This window comes from Poecile atricapillus, chromosome 3 (assembly GCF_030490865.1).
Source record: "Poecile atricapillus isolate bPoeAtr1 chromosome 3, bPoeAtr1.hap1, whole genome shotgun sequence".
In the NCBI taxonomy this organism is placed as follows: domain Eukaryota; kingdom Metazoa; phylum Chordata; class Aves; order Passeriformes; family Paridae; genus Poecile; species Poecile atricapillus.
In genome coordinates this window covers 23,762,694-23,785,242 of record NC_081251.1, presented here as the reverse complement: position 1 = coordinate 23,785,242, position 22,549 = coordinate 23,762,694, and the positions used below count along the sequence as shown (strand labels likewise).

Here is a 22,549-nt window from a genome sequence, read left to right as displayed (position 1 = left end):
GCTCATGCCAAATGTGAGCACAAACTTAAGAGGACTAAAAATAAAGTTGAAAAAACGTAAAGGGTGATCTATTTTAACTTTTTTCAGTATATTAAAAGCAGTAAACTTGATAAGCCACTGGCAGGATTGCTGGATGACAAAAGTGTGAAGACCAGTGCTCATGGTCAAGTATAAGCCCTTGAAAGAGAAGAGAATTTATCTGCTTGCATCATTCTTTCTTGTTGAAAATGTTTGATTGCTACACCCACTGCATTCTTTGTACCAGATCATTCAAAGGAACTAGATCAATAAGTAAACAGACAGAAAATATTAGACTAAATATAAACAAACAAGTCAGATATCAGGAAGTCACCAAGACCAGACAGCATTCATCCAGAAGCTCTCAAATGTGGAATTTAAAAACAAAGATGTGTAACCTATCATCACAAACAGCCATTGTACCAGAAAAATGGGGACTTTTCCTTCTACAAACAAGGACTTTAAGAGATGATGCTGGGAAATACAGAAATATAAACCAGAGTCTTACATCACTGGGTAAGATAACAGGTCTGTAATAAAATCACTGAGCACACAGATAATCATAGTCTGTTGAAAAAGGTTTGGTGTGGATTCTGTGAAGGGAAATCCTGTTCCCACCAGCTTGCTGGATTTCTACAAGTGTCAAGGACCAGGCAGATAAAGGGGATTCACTGGACATGAAATTTTTGAATTTTCATAAAGCCTATGATAAGGTCCCACACTGAAGGCTATTAAAGAAATTAAGCTGCCACAGGATTAGAGGAAATCATGTTTTATAGACCAAAAGCTGCTTAAAGGAGAGGAAGCAAATGGAAGGACTTAGGGAGGGAAAAGACTTGTTGACTGGGGTCCTCTGAGGATTGGTGCCAGGACTGGTTTTACTCTGTCTCATGACTGATGAGTTGAAGAAGGGAGCAAACTGTGAATGCTCCAGTTTTTCACGTCTCTTTCAGAAGATCCTGAGCTCTTTTGGGTAGTCAAACATTGGCTGAACTTCAAAAAGCCCTCAAAGCTGAACAAACAGGGCGAAAATGTGGCAGCCAAGCTTCAGTGTAAACAAACATGGGGAAATAAAATAACTGAAACCCTGATTACATGACGCTTAACTTGGAATTGGTGGTTACAATCTAGGAGGTGCTGACCCTTCCCTAAAACCATTCTCTCAGCAGCAGCCCCATATCCCCCAAATACTGGGCAGCTTGAGGAAGGACATCAAGAACAAGGCAAAGAGAGTCACTCTACAGATAAAGATTATTAATTCACATTTTAAATAGTATATGCACTTCTGGTCTCTGCATCTGAAGGAGGATGTAGTGGACTCAGAGAAGGCCACAGAAAAGACCAACTATAACATTTAAGGAGGAAAAGTACCTCCATTACAAACAAGGAGATATTAAAAAGGCTGAATTTTCAGTTTGGAGACGGGAAGCAGAGGGAAGGATACAACAACTTAAAACAAAAATCCTGAAGATGGCAGATAAGGACTAAAACTCCACAAATCCTGCAAATTCAAGGGTAAATAATCACTTGTCTGTAACTTCCTGAAGATGCTGATCTAAAGAATCTCTTAAAATTACTATTATTAGAAGATGGTATCTATAGTTCACTATACTGATATTAGCAACGGAGAGCAGCATAGTGCCATGTAAGTTGTCTTGCTGTTCCAAGATGGTCTCTGATGAAGACCCACAGTACTTGTACATTATGGCTCACTGAAATCATCTTTGAGTGGCTTCAGTCTGTTATTCTAAGAGAAGCACTCTGGCCTTTGTACTACTCTGTAACAATATGTGAATACTTTATGTTGGCTGAGTTAGCAGGAGGTTTCCTACAAAGGCATAACAGTTTTGATCAATAGGCTGCCAGGAACAGAACGTGGACAGAACATGAATCAGGTCAGGTCTGTGGATTACATCTAGAGGGTATCCCACCACTGGTGACGGAAAATGAGCAAATTCAGGAGATACCTGTGTCTTCCCTGGAACATTTTTAAAGTTTTAGAAGTGAAAAAAAAGAAAAAAAAAAAAAAGCAGTTAAGAAAAAAAGGCAACAAAAGATACAAGATGTGGACCAGTTCAAAACTACGTGCTCTATAGCAAAAAACCAGGATCTGTTAGGAACTGTGCCAGTACTGCTAGTATTGATGTTTTTTTCTTTCTTTGAGACAGTCTGTTTTTATAAACAGAGAACAGCACCACAGAGTAGAAGAAAAGGACTGAGATGTATAAAAACCCCAAAAATAAACACAGACTCTCAAAACAGCAACATATTTTGGCCGAAGCTGACAGTGTGAAAAAGTTAAAGTTGTTTTTGTTATCCTCAGGGTTTAGATACACTTTTGCATAAAGATCAGGAGTTCCTTGAGCCTTTGTAAATAAATGGCTGCTTGAGGAGTGGAATGCTTCCTCTCACATGTGCAGGAGGTCCAGGGTGCAGTGTAATTTTATGAATCTCCAGTGTAAATACTTTCAAGAGCCTCTTGTGTAGCAGAGGTTTCCTGATGACCATGTGTTTTCAGAGCACAATTTCCCAAAGGGAAGCTACAGATGCACTACAGACGCTTACCTTCAGCAAGAGCTGCTTGGGAATAACTGAGATGCACAATAATCTGGTTTACAATCAGAGGAACACATGCATGGGGCTTGGAAGGAGCTGTGGAGCATCATTACGCCCACCAAGGGGGTGTGAGCAGATACAGTGCCCACAGGTGTCTGTGATTTGGGAAAAGTTAGGCACATTTAGGGTTGCCTGAATCTTGCATTCTTCCTTAGGCATCCAAGATTGGCTGATGGTGGAGGCAAGAAACTGAACTACAAGAATTCCAAACACAGCTGACATCTTTATTCCTTGTTTTCAGATGGATAAAGAAGCAGAGGTGCTACTCATGTGCAGACTGACCTTTATTTTCTCTGCTGAACTACATCAAGGCTTTCACACACTCCCATAAACTGATGCTGCTCTTCGGTGACATGTGGTTTTTGATCAGAGGTACAATGTTTAATGCTTTCAGTATGAAAATCCTTTGCATTTACCCAGAGTGTTCTTATCTGCAGAATATTGCTACATAGGCTCACATCTGTGTTGAAAGTGCCACTACACATAAGTCATCCCTAAATTAACAGACAGGTTTTCATGGTACTCAAACTACTTCTAGTAAGGAATTACAGCTGGTCTAAAACGACAGCTCTAGTCCTACAAAGGACAAGTGAAAATGCATTCAGTTAAAACAGAATGATAGTTTTCCTTGTGGTACCTGGTGAAATCATGTTATTTAAAAAGTTTTAATATTTTGCACAAAATAAAACTAGGGTTTTCCTTGAAAAGAAAAGTGTTTTACAGTATATCACAGAATTGAAGAATTCTTAGGGTTTGAAGGGACCTCTGGAGATCATCTAGTCCAAACCCCACAGAACTATGCTGCCAGCTAGTGTTGTTACCAAAATTCCTCCAAACATCTCAATGTAAATTTTACATATGGAAATATGAAAGGTAATTATTACTTAGACTCTGCTTGAACAGATGCAGAATGAAAAGTTTTTGATGTGAGGCTTACTGTACATGCTAAAAAGCCATCCTACACATGATACAAATTTCACCAGTGCTAATGTCCAGCCTGAGGTCTAATCTACATATTTTCTTTGGTTACTCAAAAACAAATGACATTTACTCTTCAATACTCTTTCATGCAATAGAAGATGACAGCTAGCATAACTATAAAAGTTACTTTGGACTGTTTCATAGTTCTGTTAATGTTTATCAGCTTAATAATTTAGCTTTTTAATTCTTTCAACACATCTATAACCATGTGCTTGTTACCATTCTTTGGACCTTGAGACACAATGGATGTGAACACATCTGGGTTACAGTCCAGACTAAGACTTTTCTATTGCTCCAGTTTCTTTTCTATAGTCTTGTACTTCCCTGTCTAACTGGTTCCTAGCAAAAGTGCAAACTTTTGGAAAAGTGTATTTTCCCTGAGGGAAGTTAGGCCAGTCTGACCTCCTCAAATTATACTGATCAAAGTGATGTACAGATTTTCAGAAATGCACAGATACACAGGCTTTTTAAAAAGTGTTTGTTCTGGAACTGATATACAGCAGAGTCAATAACTCTCAAGAATTCCTCTGACTTCTTTAAGACAGATTCTATACGTACTTGCTATTTTTATTCAGTGTTTATCATTGTCACATGCTGCTATTTCACACACTCTTTCATCTACCATGGCCAGATAAATACCATCTGGATACGCTAATGCCTTCAGGCAGAATAATAAAGATGTAGATGTGTACATAATGCTCTTTCAGGTGCAAGAATGATAACAGTTCCCATGTCCCATGAGACCTGCCCCTTAACACCAGACAAAGCTGGATCTGAATGCTTAACACATTTATTCAGAAGGGGGAGAACTACGTTCTCATCCTTTCTTCCCAAACTTATTTCTGCTTTTCACTTGATGTCAGTGTAGTAAAACAGTATCAACAAATTCAGCACAAGTTTCTCCTCTTCCTTTTCCCTTCTAAATAGCTCTTGCAGACTTCAGTACCTGAGATGTCCTTCAGCTGTGCTGCAGTGCCCATATGATTATTTGCATCTTATTCTAATGACCACAAATAAATACACCTAGCAACATGGTCCTCCCCAAGCAAGACCACAATGTTCTGTCACTAATGATCTGGACAAGCCATCTTCAGGACTAGAGGGGAGAAACCTGTGGGAAATTGCTATTCTTTAGAAAGGCTGCCATGTACCAGATAAACTTCCACTGCAAACGTACCAAGATCCAAACTTGTAATAAAGTGAATGAATAAATGGTAGGAAAAAAATTCCACCCATTGGTTACAACAGGATGTGAAGAAACAGCAGAAAGCAACATCCCTGTGTAAAGCTAATCTAATCTAGTTCACTGTTGAAGACTAATCAAATCTGGTATCTTCTAAAACAAGCTTGCACTGGAAAGTGCTAAAAAAATGTGAACATGCATAAGTAGTGACAAAAAGCTCAACACTTTCAAGTATATCCTTGAAAGGATGTACTACAATAATTTGCCTGCTCTAAAATGGCACCATGTTTTATCAGGTATGTCTGACATTCGCTGTTCTTATGTTGAAATGTTTATTTTCCAGCTGCTAGTATACTATGCTGTGCTTTAATCCTATTGAGCAAGTCAACGGTATATCTAAAATTGCTGGACTTAAAAAAAAATTTAAAAAATGAATTTTGCTAAGAAATTCTATTTAGACTAAAAGTTGCATACTACAAAATTTAAAAAGCAATTCACTTTTTCTTCAGAATTTTTTTCACATTCACATTTCGCTAACACAATTTTTCAGATTAAGTGTGCTAGTACTCTTCACAGTCACTAAAATGTTCTTTTAACCCACTTTGTTTACTACTGAAGACAACAGCCAAGACCTGAAAATATCCCAGGTAAGTATGGGTTTTTCCTGAAATGGCACTGTCTCTTCTGAGGAATTGAGATTTATAGAACTGAAAGCAAAATGCATTTCAAGAAACACTGTATTCGTGTGGAATTCAGATTTCATTCACATGGGAAATATCACAGTATGGGAAATAAAGTCCTCAAGTTGTGTTTATCAGAAGTTTATTTTCCATGCAATAAATTTCAATCAGTGTTGCTAGACTGAAAAAGACATGTCAACCTTATCTTTTAAAAATTACCAGGATTGCACTGCCATTCTATTCCGATGAGAATGAAAAACAAAATTCTCAACCAGCACTGACACAAATATGAAACATTCATATGAAATAAGACGTTCTTTTCATGTGTGCATAACTCATTTTAGCACTGTGAAAGAGAAATAATGCTAAAAAATGTCAAATGCAGAAGTATGCCTAATTCAATTCTTTTTATATGCCTGACAGACCAGTTGCTGGACTTCTGCATAACAAATGGTGAAATGATCTTGATCTCTTAGAACAGAAATTGTTTGTCTGTCATTTTGTGTCTGAAGAGCCTAAAAGAATGACAACTACGTTCCACACTGTAATTCATAAAGTGCTCTTAATCTACATAATTTATATTATATGGAATACATGTGACTGACACAATAGCATGGAAGGCGATGTTGATCTATCATGGATATATCATTTATCTGCTCTGTAAGGGGTAACAGCTGGTTGGCTGCACTTCATTCTGTATTACTGCCTTATTTTTACCCCAAAGCTGAGCCAGCAATTACCCCATCCCTAATAGTAAGCCTGACTGAAAGATACGCCTGGACTGCTGCCATGGAGGTTTCAAAAGGCTGGATGTGGAGTGGCCACCCCAAAGCATCTGATTCCTGCTTGACACCAACACAAAAAACAAATTCAGCTTGTTGGTTCCCCTTCCATATTAATATCATGTTTCATGCAAACAATAAGGTTCAATAGGTGAAGAGGTCTTGTAAGGAATTTGAACATTTGCCATCTTATCATTAGGTAATGACATTTTAATAGTTTAATTAACCATTAGGCAGTGAGAAGTTCAGCATGAGAATGGCTGAAACTGCCTAGCAATTAAGTCATGAAACAAGATATGCTGCAGGGAAGGAGAAACAATCCTATTTGTTTTGAAGGGGGTCTTAGAAAGGGGTTGGGTGATGGGACAAGAAGGAGGCTGCTCAGTCTCCAAAGGTACTGTAAAAAGGTCAGAAGGCTTTTAAAAAAAAATAAAATAACTTTAAATCATAAAAAGAACTTTTGACATATGAAATGCCCATTAGGAACAAAAGGTACATAAAATAAAACCATCCTAAGACATTACAGTACAATACAAGTGTTGAGTTAATATACCGTGTTGACAGTTTTGTTTCTCACCTATCCAAAGGAATTTTAAACAGGGTGAAAATGTAAAAATAGACAATTCCAGAACCTCTAAATCAACTAGCACTTGGGAAGCAGTGCATGTGACTCAAGGAGTTACACCTGCTAATGAAGTGACATGGAAACAGCTGCACTACAAACTATTTTTAGCAGCAGAAGGAACAAGTCCCAGTGACACTGGGTGAGCTGAGGAGCAGAGAGTTAGAGCAGCTCCCTGCAGGTCCGTCTGTCGACACTGATCCTTGCCCAAAACTCTGGAGAGCTCTGTGGAACTACTGTAGCTGCTTTTTCCCCACTTGAATCAGCAGTGAAAAAGACTCAAAAGTGCCACTTTGAGCCAACCAGCAACAGACAGGCACAGATACAGCTGAGTAACACAGCAACTACAAATGGAAAGAAAGATGATCTCTGGCACTCCAGTAACAGTCCAGGCAAATTATTTACTTAAGAATAAATTATCTGTTCACCACCAAGCATAATAAACAGCAAACCCTGAAGCTCTCTGTCCCTGAGTTTTCCCCAACAGAAACTCCAGAACATGTTTTCTAGTTAGATTACTCAGGGAATGTAAAACAAATTTATCTGATTTTCTTAAGGTCCTGTAGGTGGTTTAAAATACTAAAGCAAGTGAAGCCCACCTGCATAAAATGTTGTTGAGTGTTTGTAAGATTACTGGCTGTGTGCAGAAATTTGAAAAATTGTCAGTAAAATACTACTGCAATGCATTTTCCCCTTAAAATATATGCACTTCAGCAATTAGATGTACATATTTACAGCTACACATATGTAGCACAGCAGAGGAAGAGAGAGAATTTAAGATGATGCCAAATCCCAGTGCTAAGAGAAACATGAAGGTAAATGGAATCTGCTGCCTATGGCTCCAAGTTCCCTTTGATGGCAAAGGGCACTCGTATTTAGAATTAATTGGAGTAGGGAAGCAGAGGGCAAGAGTGTCACAGGTAACTCCTGTAAAGCCCAGTGACTAGAACAATGCCCTACCAGGGGGCTGTAGGATGGCTGAAGTGCTGTGGAGATTATCTTCAGAGCATTTCAAAGCACCTGAAGTTGGTTCTGTTGGTTTGTTGTAGCCGAACAAACATACGGCTACAGCATGCCACATAGGCCTGAACTCACCTGTCATAGATGGTGCCAGTTTTCTTTGCCCTTTGTGGTCCACAGTACCTTCATAAGCCACAGTCACATCGTACACTGCATCCAGATAGTCTTTCATTGTGTCAATGGCTACATGAGTTGCCTTCACCCGTGGAGTCAGCACATGCTTTAATATAGCAAGTCCTAGAGGGAAAACAAAAAAATTATTAGTGTTTGAAAGTAAACTGGACTACATTCACAAAAGGAACCCCACACCAAAGAATGTCAGCATCTCCATTCAAAATCACAAGAGGTTTATTTTCAATCTCAATTCTCAGTTGAGAGAGTGTAAGCATAAGCATGTGTACTCACTGCTTATGCTCTACTGAACATATGTAGAAATAGTAATCCTAAAGGACATTAACAATAGGAAGGCTGCTCAGTAAGAGGGCCCTTTTTACAACTTCTCACTAGAAGCAGTGATGGTTTTAATGTGGCTCATGAGTGATGGAACTGCTTGTGTGTGTCCAGCTGAGGTTAAAAAAAAGAGCAAATTATATGAGAAATACTAAACACACATAGCATCACCTCTTGAAATTCTGTATCAGAAACATTTGACAGTTAATCACAGAGAATTTTAAGCACACCTAATGCTCATCCAACATTTTACTTCCCAAGAACAAACTAATTTAGTGAACATACTGCATCTTAACCTATTTACTATCTCAGCAGAAAACTTAGCAGCAGTGGCAGAAAATTCAGCACCAAGAACCAAAACCAAGGGGGAAATCTGCTTCCCTGCAAACAACCTGTTAAAATTGACTTGGCTACTGACAAACTCAGAGTGACAGGAATCAACTTTTGTCTTTAACTTTTCCAGGGCAAGCTACAGAGATTGGTATGTCAAGGACACAAGAACATCAGATTTAACATCACTCCACATGTCTTAACAACAGTACTTCATATCCATATTTACTTCAGTTGACCACTTCCACTTAAAGCATATTTAAAACACTGGGCTCTGAAGTATAAATCTGGTTCTGTTTACAGAATTTTAATACACAATAACTTTCAAAATTAAAACAAGCAAACAAATAAGCCCAAACCCAAAACCTTTTCTTGACCTGAACACAATTCTTCCATATTTACCTGAAAGGGCTTCTAGGAAAAAAAGCATGCTATGCAAAATTTTTTACTATTTTTCTGTGCATATCTTTCTCACAGAGAAGTATCATAATAAAATTGTGGGTTTTCATTTCTAGCCTATTTTTCATTGTCTTAATCTTCAGTCCATTATAAAAGAACCATCCATTGGTGAATCCACTGGTTCCTGGTGGGTGAACAGAAAAGTTTTCTAAACCAAAGTATTGTAGTATTGCTTTTGATACCCTTCTGCTTGAAAAATCAATTAAAAAGATTATATATTATGTCCTGATTTTGCAGTGAACTCCCTTGCTGTGTAAAACATACTTTGATCTAAAATGATGAAAATACCTAGTGAACACTGCAAGATAATGCTAGTTTCTACACCACACCAACATTCTTATGAGTTGAAAATTTCAATATAAATCACTGTCTTGATTTCTTAATATTTGTTAAGAATCTCCTTGTCTGAATGCAAAGATAAAAGGCTATTTATCAGCACTCCTTCTGAAGCCATTGTTCCATGCCTTACCGGCAACAGTGATAACTGTCTATGCAAAATGTTATATGGATGTAAATATTTTGAAGCATAACATACTGGTAGTGTTTTCTTAGCTTGTGAACTGTTACATCAAACAGCTAATTATGTTATGTTTCAAAATGTTTACTCTGTAAATGAAACACTGAATATTCTTGTGCTGTGTCAGCAATGATATTAATGTGGACATGACATTCAACACAACTCTTGCTGAGCCAAATTCCCAAACATATTCTAAAAAGTCATTCCTTTCCTGCCCAACTCATCCTCCCCTTCACCAAACTATTACTGTGAGGAAGAAAAAAAGGAAAATTCAGTGAGAATTGAATCATCTAGACAAATTATTAAGGTAGGTATCTATGACTATTAACTGCTGATGTTTTTAATCCATGGCCAGTTCTGGTGATGAAGATGGTCAATCTCTGAAGTGTAAATATAGAATAAGCCACTCCCATTTCACATGCTGTCAGTGAACTCTTGAGAGTTTAAGTACAATATGAGTATGTATCTAAATCAATAAAGTCCATAATCCATTATTCAGAAACTCTACAGGGCATGATAAACATGCAGCTACACCAGTTCAGCACATCCTTTTAAAGAATCTGTTTTATAAAAACAATACCACATATTCTTGCAATTATTTATGATCTTTGCTAAAATCAACATAACAGAATTTAAATCCAAGCAGTTACAGTATAGTTACCTTGGCAAGCTGCCTGCATCCAATTCACAAAACACACTGTGCTTAAACTGTTTTTAATGTTGTGCAATGCAGTTAGGACCCTCTGTCAAAGTATTTAAGGTCATGAGATTTTATATTAAATGCCAAAGAAAATGAACTAGATACTACTAATATTGTAATGTTCTACCTTAAAAAGCCAAAGCTTTGCTCTTCTAACTTTTGAATGGTAGACATAAAAAAAAAAAAAAAGAAAATCTGAAGAAATACGAGCAATCATACTTCAAATATCATCCATTTAATGCATTATTGTAAGATGCAGAATTACATTTGATGCATTATTGTAAGATGCAGAATTACTTCAGAGAGTCTGCAAGAAAACCAAATGAAATAAAATAATTACTTTGGCAACTACAAAGGCCCAAATCAGTAACATCCATAGAACTGATTTTTTCATCTAAACACAAAATAACAAAAAGACACTAAACAAAACATCATTTATCTAACTTCATCAGGGTGAAGTAACATATAGTAGTAGCTGACTCTGTGTAGAAGACTGCCATCATTTTCCCTTCATCCAGGCCAAAAACTCCAAGAGTTGTTCAGCACAGGCAGGCCATCCACATTTTCAGAGTTGGACTTTGTTATTTGTATTTCTACCCCTGATGTGTACGCACTACATTTTAAAAAGAAAACAGTAAAAATTCTCAGCTCTAATTTAAGAACACTCTATGTGTATTACATTAGCATTACCACATTTCATCAACAAAAGTTAATTGCTCACTGAAAGTGGATGTCAGAATTAGTTTGAGGTTTCCACACCTCTCTCCCCTCCCCATGAAACCATGTACTTGAATCTCAACTTTCAAGTACACAAAAACTGAAACCAGGGTGAAAAGCAATTAATTGATTTCCAGACAAATTAGATCTTTCCTTTTTCATGTGAAAGTATGAGCAGTGAAGATATCAGACAGAAAGCTCTGCAGTTACGTGCAGTGTCCCAAGTACTCACCCAACTCAAGCTCCCACCAGCTTTCTGGAATGCCTCCAGTGACTCAAAGCTTTACATATTGAAACCAGAGTCCATATTTATACTTACAAAATAATAAATGGTGGGAGAGCTCATTCATTTGTATGCTAGTATTCCACTGACTTACAGAAACAGGACTCAGCTGACAGCAGTATTAAAAAACTGTATGCACTAGTAAAGTATTTTTCTGTTATCATAAACTAAAGTATACAAGAAATGCAACTGATCTCCTCAGGAAGAGTATGATCAGCCCACAGCAAGACATGGGAGACACCACACACTGGCACACTTTCTTCCATCTACAGAAATACAACGTAGCTTCTTGTTTCACAGAACTAATTTCCTAAGGATAGCTTTTAATCACACAGACCCTTACTTCATTCTAATAATTGGTCTCAAATGCTACTCAAGGTCCAAACTCAATCTTTCTTATAACTGTATTCTTTGTCCACATTTCACTGAGCGCTTCTAGACCAAGCCTGCTTTCATGAAAGCGTAAAATAAATACCACCAAAAGCTATTTTCTCTAGAGACAATTCCAAATAACTTTCATGGATATTGAATACTTTGAATTGCTCCAGAATACAATTGAAAACTAATGCCAAGATCTAGAAGGGAAACATTTTCAATTAGTTCCATTGAAACACCTCTTTTTTACATGACCTGTAAAACAATTTTGAGATAAGCATATCCTGCATACACAAACATCTTAGAAGAAAGCATATTTGTCAAGATAAACTTAGCATTAAAAATATTTACATTAGCGACTTTTCTGCATAAAACCAAAGATGATAATAAATACATACTTTAAATGTTTGCTTGATGAAATGACCTTTCTTAGAAATCAAACATTAATACAAAATTCCAAAAACGCCTTTCACCAGGGAAGATTGTTTTGTCTTCATTCAGCAAAAACAAAGCAAGTAAAATTTAAGAAGTTTCTCATCTCTTTGGCTTTCATTTTTCAGAGTTAGTAATATTAGGAGTAGGAGGGCTTTGGCCTATTTCTATTTATTTTCAAATTTTTAAAATGCCATTTGTTAACATTTTGATAAAATTCATATTCTACTAAACCAAAGAAATTTGTGGTGTTTGGGGTATTCTGTGCAGGGCCACGATTCAGACCCAATGATCCTGATGGGTCCCTTCCAACAAGGCATATTCTATGATTGACTGACTACTACAAAATGATAGGAAATCTACACATAGATATTTTGACTACATACAAATGAAATAAATTTTATACCAGAAACTGGCACAAAAAGTAACAATCATGTATTCTGCGGGGTTTATAGACATTTTTTCTCTAAAGTCCAGTATCATTAAAAAGATCCAGGCTTAAAAGATTTACAGTTTGAATTAAATAGATCCAATAAAAATTCCCACTTCTATTATTAGGACAAGCTTAGTTAAATCCCTACGAAAATATGAGTGCGACCTACATATTAAGACTGGACTCAGCAACTGAAGCTCACTGACTAGTGGGGAAGAAGTCCTGCACTTTGTAAGATGCCTAAACTCATGGAGCAGAGCCTGAAAAGTATCACCAATATGAAACCTGACTGAATGACTTTGAAGACAGGAATCACGTTGGCTGACTACTCCCACACAATGGAATACAAAAGTAAACTTGACTACTGATTATATACTTAAATACTGGAAACTGGAATGCAAAAGCTCAGAAGACAAGGGGCAAAGCCAATGCCATCATATTCCTAGTTCTTTGAGAGAACAGAGGAAGAAATATTTGATTATGGAAAGGTTGCAAGATGTACCATTAGAAACACGGGACTCACTAACCATACTGAAACATGGAGGGAGAGCCCATCCTGGTAGCAAGTGCTGGAGTCATCTCACCCAGGCACTTACTTTGTGCCAGGAGAGGAAAATGAGGTATATCAGGCTCAAATCCAGCTACATGGTACACAAGCCCCTTAGCTTGGAAGCCTCCACCAGAAATGAGAAAACCTAACACACACCTATGTCTGATATTCTGGTAACACATGACTCATGTGGCTTGTTGTAGCTGTAAAATCCCAGCAAATATTGTTATTTCGGCCAAAAATATAAATACTAGATTAATTTTCTTAACTTCACAAAATTTAACTTGTCTATGATAAACTATTGCATTAATCCTACTACAAATAACCAAACAGCTTAGTTTTAGAGATAACATTTTTGCTTTCATTTTTAAATGTCAACAAGTTTCTTTCCCAATAGAATCAAACAAACATTTTGAGTTTACCTTCTATCCCAGGCAAGAAGCTGATCTGAGGAGAATCTTCTACCACTTGTAAAAGGTGTGAGTAATCCTTCAGTTTTCAGAGGTAGTAGCATTGCCCTTAGATGATAACATTCTCAGTTCATCACCACAAAATCAGTATTCCTGGAAGTAACCAACTTTCTATTGCTAATTCTCACTGAATACAATTCAGTGGACAGAACTGAAGATGGACCCACCCCGTGTGTTTGATTTGCTTGTTTCATAAAGAAGAAAACCAACTGTTCTTGCCAGAAGTCAAGATTTTGTGTAGAACCCAAGCCCTATGGCAAAACAAACTATAACATGAATTATTATTGGTATTTTTAAATGTTGCCTCTTTTTCAAGGGCTACCTCAAGCTTAAATTTTTTTGCTTCTTGATATTCTTCCATTCTATTCATAAACAGTTAAGATTTATTTAAATATTCATTTCAATGAGTGGAGACATAAGAGTTGAAATCAGTAGTGTACAGTACACTACTGCAGACCAGTACAGTACTTCATTGTATATCAATATTAGCTTTTTAAAAATTCATTTTAAATTTATTTTTGTTGAACTGGTCCTAGGACCAACTGTAAAAAGCTGTATGCAAAATTTGAAAAGAACATCAAGATATGAGGTGTAGCTCATCAACTGGTCCCTCTAAGAGCAGGTAGTTAAGTTCAGTCCAAGAATTCTGCCTAAACCAATGAATCTTCTCTAGAAGGGGATGCAGCTCATGGAAGGTAAAAGTAAAATCCCACAAAAACGTTTTTGCACTTCCTATCTTCAAAACTACTAAAACATATACACACACTAATGTCAAAACCAGTATTTCAGACATCATAGACATTGAGTTATGCTTGTGCTCTAGAAATAGCTTTTTTAACCTTGGGGGTAATGGCTCTGGTTTTAACATGGGTTTCTAGATTAATTCTTCTTAATTAAACCACTTTTCCCAATATTACACTTGAAGTGTATTCTTAACATAAAATTGAGCAAAAATGTAGGGAAAAAAAATAATTTCAAGGTACAAAACAAACAAATTCCTCTACAAGTCAGTAAGGCCCACACTGAAGCACCGTGCTCTGTAACAAATACACTATGATGACAAGACTAAATTACTAGACTTCATTATATTCCCATAAAGAATGAAGTGCAATTTTATTTAAACCATAGGCTACAGTATGTCCTCCTCACTCCTATGGCTGTCAGACCTACTGCGTGTTACTACCCTTCCTAAAATGGTAGGATGTAAGAAGTCTCCTGGGTCTTTTGGACAAGCATGCCAAGGTGTGTTTTTGATGGAGCTCATCATCATCATCATCATCATCATCATTATCACCACTCAGCCTGCCTGTGGCCACAGCAGCCCTGTGGCCATGGCTCCCACGCTGCAGCCCCAGCACCCTGCCAGCACCACGGGGACACCGGGGCTGCTGAGGGCAAGCAAGAAGCCAGGGCCAGCAGCACAGCGCAGCAGCAGGTGGGGCCCTGGGGAGCTGCACTGACATCCTGCCAGCAGCCATGTGGAGCTCCCCATGCCCACGGCTCCTGGTGTACTGCGATGTACCCGGGACTGGTAGGTGCTCGAGGTTCAGCCTTCAGAACAGGCTGGTTCTGCTCTCAGTGTCGGCCCCTGCTTCTCAACACACTTGCACGAGGGATGCTCCAGCTCCTGGGAGTATCTATCTCTGCGTGGACATGCAGGGGAGCAGGGCCACAAGGGAGCACAGACTGCTTCCCATTCTCCCCACATGAAAAGTGGGGCAGAGACCAACAGCAAAAGAATTTAGCAGTGGGGAGAAGGAGATCAAGAAGATTCTGCAACAGAATTGGAGATGCTTCTCATTCAATAGTTATTTGTTGTGAGAGATTTTAAAAGGAGTAATTGTTGAAAAATAAAAACAGACCAGTACTGGAGAGAAAAACAGTAGAAGAAACAAACAGGTTCTCTGAAAGCACAAAAGCAGTGTTTCACTGTTTTTCAGACTGCAGAGATATAATTAAAAGATGAAATAAAATAATAGTAAAACAATGAGAGCCTTTTCCCTGAAAAAAAGGGTGATGAAAAAAAATCCTATCAAACAGCCCCCTCCCTCTGAACTCTCAAAGAACCACCAACCTAAATGAAACATTTGACTTTCATTTCCGACAGGAAACTGAAGCGATGAACAAATACATTATGATTCAGTTCTCCTGCTCATACACGCAAACAAATTCCATTCTTCCCAGGGAGAAGAAAAGCATATATCCTTTTGGACAAGAGTTAACAATACTTAATAGCTTGATTATATCAACAGGCTGATCCACAGACTTGTGAATTCATTTCAGTGTGTCACAGAGATGAATTTACCAGACCTATTTGTTATTCTTTGTTTACATTTAGAGTGAATTATTTCACTTTTGGTCAACAGGAAAAAACAAAATCAGGAAACATGTTCACTGAACTGTTGGATTTAAAGTTTACGTGCATATGATGTGAGAAAATACAAAAAATCTTGGGACTCTTGGATTTTTTGCAGGCCTTTCCAAAGATGAAGTAATTCCATCTGTGGTTATAGAAACAATCCCACAGCACCAACAATCAAAGCAACTCCAGAATTAAGGTCAACCAAGGAACAGTGAGACTGGAAGGTGAGAGAGGAACAAAACCAAAATGCCATAGGAGTACTAACACTAATTAAAAGTGAAATGATGGAAGATTTTAAGGCACAACAGGCTCTATGCAAAATACTCTTTATATTGACTAACAACTGTAATTGGAGCTGCAGTATCAATTCAGATGGACTAGTGCCCTGATTCAGTGTAGGCAATTCTCACAACCTTAAGGAGCAAGAAAATAAGTAAATACACAGCTATAGGCAGAAACTACAGTGAGCTTTCTGGAGCACTGTTACTATTGTACATTGTGAAACGCATAAAATGTCTGTATATGAACTACTATAATCTTACTCTGTAAGAGAAGCAGTAGTTTATACTATTCTAAACCTTTAAATACCAATCATGAAGGTTTAAAAGTCCAGTTAAGGTGAAATGATCTTCATAATATATAACAATTTCATAGAACACGTTAGCACTGTAACAAAAGAATTCTCTCAATTTTTTTTTTTTGCCTACCTTCCTTTTCAGCAAATGATTGACTATCCGCAATGACTTTTGGTATTTCTGGATTGTAACGAGTCCCCTCTGGAAAAATCACTAAATACATCTGTGGAATTAAAAAAGAAACAAAACAGACAAGTTCTTATAATTAATGTAAACTGACTGCTTTTACAGAAATTATCAACACTGGATAAGACCATATTATATTTAGCTCACACCATTGACTATTGTAAGGATCAAAAAAAAAATCAGAATACTTAAAATTTCTTAGCTCTAAGAAACTTACTGTTAAAGGTTCAAAATAATTTCCTTTGAAAACACACCACAGAAAATACTACATGTGATTTAGGAAGGGAGATAGCATGTGTCAACAAAAGTCAGCAGGTCAGGAGCAGCTGGTATCAACAGAAGTATCAGTTTTAAGAGATTTTGAGAAGCAAGACAAATACATCACAAAGTGACCATTTTTATTTTTTTTTTAATAGTGATCTTGCCTCTAGTCTTTCCTTATAATGGAATATACAGTAATTCATTCATTATTAGAAGTACTATTAATTGAAATTATGACAGATCTTATGTGTCTCTGTCTCTTACTTAACTGGGTATTAAATATATTAGGAACTCAAACTCATAGTTTAGCGTAATTTGAACTTTAAAGTCACATTCCTTTAAGCATGCATATCTGCAAGGTTAGACTTCTGAAGTAAATTCATTTGCTTGCCTGTTCAGCACCAAACCATCTATGGGTTCTCAAATCACTGCACAGGTAAAGGTTGCATAAGTATCTGCATATCTGACTGTAAAATTATGTACCCAAATAGGAGCCATCAATTTTGACAATTTTCCATTTTCTTTTGAAACAGAACAGAGGGGTTTTGTGTTTTGGTGTTTTTTGGGGTGTGTGTGGGTGTGTGTGTGTTTTGCATAATCTCCTACAAAAAAAGCTGATGCAAAACATCACTTAAACAGTGAAAATTTCATATTAGGGGCTCATTTGCAGTAGCAACTATGGCCACAAATGATAACTGCTATGGAGTTGAACATGACACATTTATAGTAAAATGCCTACTGTAAATACTTAATTTGCTAACTTTGCAGAAAGCAGTCTTAAGAAACATTTGAAAGAAAACAAGGTAATGGATTTACAAAACAGTCCAAGGAATATTATCAGTGATTAGACAGAGACTTTGGTAATAGGGAGTGCTCATCACATAAAGATGCAAAGTTAAATAAAAACTCGAAAAGAGACACACAGAAATGCAACTTTGTGCTTCTGACTCACAAAACATCAGAGTGTGCTGGTATTTGCACTTAATGCTTGTGGAACAGCTACAGAAAGGGCTGAATGCCAAAATACAGGCCCCAGCAAATGACCTCTCTAGAATCTCCCCACAGTGAGGAAGGTTGAAAGATGCACTAAAATGCAGAGGTGGGAAGGAATCTAGGAAATGTGCCAACCAGAGAAGCCAGCTGGAGATCAAGAAAAAGAAGAACTGAGTATATAGCTCAGAACCTGACAGGGGAAAGAAAAAAAAAAAAAAAAAGAAACATTAAAAATAGCAAAACCAGTGTCGGTAGAGTAAAGAGAGCTAGGAGAAAGACTGTACTTGTCACAGTATGTCTGGGGGAAACTGGCAGACTGCAGAGGCAGGTGATGTCCAAGAATGTTCAAGGACCAGCAGAAATCCAAGATGCACATAGATTTGGTGGTGAGAGAACAAAAGAAAATGGGTTTAAGAGTCAAGGTGCTTACTTTTTCATATATAACAGTAGCATAAGTACAGGGACAAGTACTGGAATCCTTAAGATGTAGCCCACACTTCCCCCAGTCATCTGTACATTTCATCTATGCAGTATATAATGTTGAGATATTTAAGTGACTATGTAAAACTTTTCAGAGGTAGCTGGAAAGAACATAATATTCAAATCCAGATGTATTTTTTTTTCTTTTCATAAATGTGCTTACATTCAAATCTTGTAATTTGGGTGCTTAAAACGGTACTTCAAGATGAGGTGTTCCAGTTCCACCCCTCCACCCCCATTAAAGACTGCATTGCTCAGCTCTAAAGGGTAATACAGTGACTGTAACAGGTCACAGAGCAAAGGAAGAGAAGCACACAGGACAGGAGCACCATTCTTGGTAGAGCTCAGCACTTACAAGCAGGCAATGTCATTACTGGTCTTCAAAGCAGATTATCACTCCCAAAAGCTGATTACACAACAGGAAACAGTATCTACTTACTCCAGCCCTATGTATGTAATACAAACCAGGGACTGAAATTATACTTATTCTAGTAAACCTCTAAAACACAAGTAGCCAAACAAGTTTGTTGACCAGAATCTGAGTATCTCTGAGTTGAAACCATACCAACAAGACAGAGAGTGGCCTTTGCTTTAAATTCAGCATATAATAACCTACCATATAGCTCATTAGGACTGTTTTTACAGTAGAATGCATGAATGCAAAGAGATGACCTACTTATACTCTCATATAAGTTCTGCACAAGACAAAGATATCCGGCCAGTACAGTTCAGCCTACCAGAACCACTTGTATGACTGGCTTTTCTTCCATCACAGGCAGCAGAAGTTAAATCCTTACACACTACTTCCGAAGCCTGTAAGAACTACAAATCCCTAAGATTTAAATAACTAAATAAGCTCCCCTGAACTTGGAATAAAAATTTGTAGAAACATTTGAATTGCCTAGAAACATTAGCTGCAGTTTAGGGCATTTTTAATACAGACTTTTCAATAAGGACAATTAGCTGCATAAAAGTTATACACTTTATTGCTGCAAAATAGAGTGCTCATGTTCAAAATGGCAGAGACAGTTTTGGATTGCCACAGTCCCTGATTTATTAAGACACCAATTTTAACCCAAGCAACAGGTCCCTGTGCTCAGGTATGTGGTATTTTCATTCCTTCTGTGAAATGTCTGGGTGTCAATAAACTTTGTATCTCTCATCAGTTTGAAAGCTTCAAGAAGTGGATCGGGATTCATTTAGTAGAATCCTACTGATTCTTGTTGGAGACAGAAAACCAAAGACGCAAATCTTTCGTATTTTGCCAATCAGGGGCTATCTGAAGAGTGCCCGTTGCAATGTCAGTGCACTTGCCACAACCCACAAATGAAATGAATGGAAGATGGTAGCTGCATTCTCCAAAAGAGCAATGCTTCATTTCCCCAGCACTGTCAGGATCTCACAGGCAAAAAGAAACAGCAATGGCACTAAGGGAGGGCTGTGATCCCAGAGAGGGGACAGGGCAGCTGAGGAAGTCCCTGAGATAGATCAGAGTGCCACAAATTGAAGTGGAATGGGTGGAGCACTAGGAGCAATGGGAAAGCAACAAAGCAACACCAGTCCCTGGAATACAGAACAACCATAAACATAGAGCAAGAAAAGGTGGCCAAGGGCTTTAGAGAACATCCTGGAGTGAGTAGATGCTACTCTGTAGAAGAACACAGGGCATCAAGAAGTGGTAACTACTGACTAAAGGTATCTTGCATTTACTGTGCTGTTCTCATGTGACAAAGGGAAAACAAACATTTTAATTTATGAAATTCAAAATTATCTTAAACAATGCACTTGCTTTATTTTAATATTATTATTACTACTATTGCACCCTGACAGCTAGACAGATTCACATCTGCATCCATTTAGACCACTGCCTAGAAAGTATGCTTCTAGTGAACTGGATAAGAAACATTTTCACTCAGATCAGTAAGTGAAAAGGATATGATACGAGAAAGCCTATCTGGTATAATCAGAGCAAAATACAAAAGGTACAAAAGGTGATGTGGGAAAAGCAGGCAAGGACATCTACGATTTAAAATTGTCAGGGATTTGCAAATTAGTAACTATATCACAAAATTATTATATTAAGCCTCATATCAGTTGAATTAATGTATCTGTACCCTCTCTGTTTTCATTGTTTGATTGGCTTTTCTTCACATGACAATGATTTATTCTATGACTGAATGAATGACAAAACCAAAACACATAGTAATCTGCTAAATATTGGTTGTACAGGGTTAAATTCCACATCTCAGAATGCAGATTTCCTACTGTCAATGCATGATAAAAAAAATAGAAGTGACATTTTCAGTTATCAAACGGAATAGCTTGCTGTTCAGAAGAGTTCATTTTCTTTTTAAATCAAGCAGATTAGGCATGTCAAGTGACAGCTGGATACCCATTTATTTGGCTTACATTCATATATGGCTTACATTAAAACAACATTAACACAAAAGTGTTCTTTAAACACTGTAACAGTCTCTGCTCTCACAACAAGACGTAAGATTGCAATTTGTTAGCAATCAGTCAAATTTTATGGAATTTTAAAACAAATCACATCATCTTGAGTGAATTTTATCAACAGAAGTCCCAATAATGCACCATTTAAATGTATGAGAGTTAAAAAAGCAAAGTTAAAATGAGAGTTTGAAAAGCTAAGTGACTTCCAGAAATATGAAAATATATTAGTTCAAGATCCCCACTATGGAAACACAGTGCAACAGGGTTTCAGTCTGCTATCAGTTTTGTGCCTGTCTGCACTGCTGTGCTGCGTCTGGGAAGCGCTGTGGTCCAGCTGCAGACCTGAGGGCAGGAAAAGGGGCTGTTTATAGCAGACAGGTGGGTGGAAGGACAAGGTGAGCAAGGAGAACCATGCAGCCCACTGTTATCTACACAAAAGGAGACATTCCAGAGCACTAATCAAATTATACTGTGCATGTAAGAGGCCAAGAGGAAGCCTTACTTTGCCTGTCAGTTTTGACTCCAATTTACGTGTCATAATTAAAAAAAAAAAAAAGTCCACAGTGAAGTGTTAAAGAGCTTTATATGCTGAGGAGAAGAGAATACTGGTTCTGACTTCCTACACATCTTCAATTTCTTAATGGGAAAAGAGATGGCTTCAGACAGACTGAACATTAATCATCTGGATTCTTTTGTTTAAATTGTATGTGGAGAGAAAGTGTAAATAAGAACATGACCCTTAACACAGATTCCCGTCCATCTCTTCTTTATTGCTATATAAATCTTTCCTGAGCAGCAGAAAGGCCAGCTCATCTCTAGCACTACATTAAAGAAAGAAGTCTACCACGTACACACAGAATGACTAAGCTACCCCAGCTGCCCACTAAACTGAGGAAAGTCCACCCTGAGCTGCAGCATACAGCACATGAAAATTCCAGAGTCACAGATTAGTTATTTTTGCATGAAGCTGATGAGTTCAGGGCATACTTGATCAAAATGTCTTCATTTTAAAAGCAATATGGTTGCTTGTAAATGTCATGCTAAGTTGCAGAACTGCATGAATAATGCAATAAAGACACAGGTTATCTGTATTCTTCTCACAGTAGTAACTGTAGGTTAAAGGCCATTTAATAGCATCTACATTTAAATTCTAAGATAAAGTGGGCTACAAGAAGTTTAGTCTTTCCTCAAATGACAGCTCAATGGGCTGTGTATTTTATCCCAGCAGATGCAAACATTTGCCTCAGTAAATACGCCTTTGATGACTCTGGTTTTGTAAACTTAAGTGTCACTCCCTAAATGGTTTGACTGACACATTTTAAAAATTACTTTCTGCAGCAGTTACACTTATTTCTCTTCTATCTTGCAACACCTGATAATATGAGACAAACGGCAACAACTTCCTGGTATGCATGTCCAGGTTCTGTGTTCATTTCCAACATCACCAAACCCCAGAGAGCTAAACTGCAGCAAAAACCAAGTGCACCCAAGTGGTCCCATATTTATCAGGCATTAGCTTTGATAGGTTAGGCATACGCTTTCAAACTCCAGAGGGAAAAGAAGATTCCACAAACAAAGACTTCTGGATTTATTTCACTTACTAACCACAAAGAAACCAGA

General features: G+C 37.5%; 1 protein-coding gene across 1 annotated transcript in view; it reads right to left on the bottom strand.

Annotated features, from left to right (window-relative positions):
• AGPAT5 (1-acylglycerol-3-phosphate O-acyltransferase 5) overlaps nt 1-22,549 on the bottom strand; it is a 55,799-nt gene that overhangs the window by 10,755 nt on the left and 22,495 nt on the right. Inside the window, exons 5-6 of the mRNA XM_058835513.1 lie at nt 16,688-16,778; nt 7,978-8,139 (exon numbers count right to left, since the gene is read on the bottom strand). Of these exons, the coding sequence (XP_058691496.1) occupies nt 7,978-8,139; nt 16,688-16,778 (253 nt within the window). The remainder of the gene's footprint in view (nt 1-7,977; nt 8,140-16,687; nt 16,779-22,549) is intronic.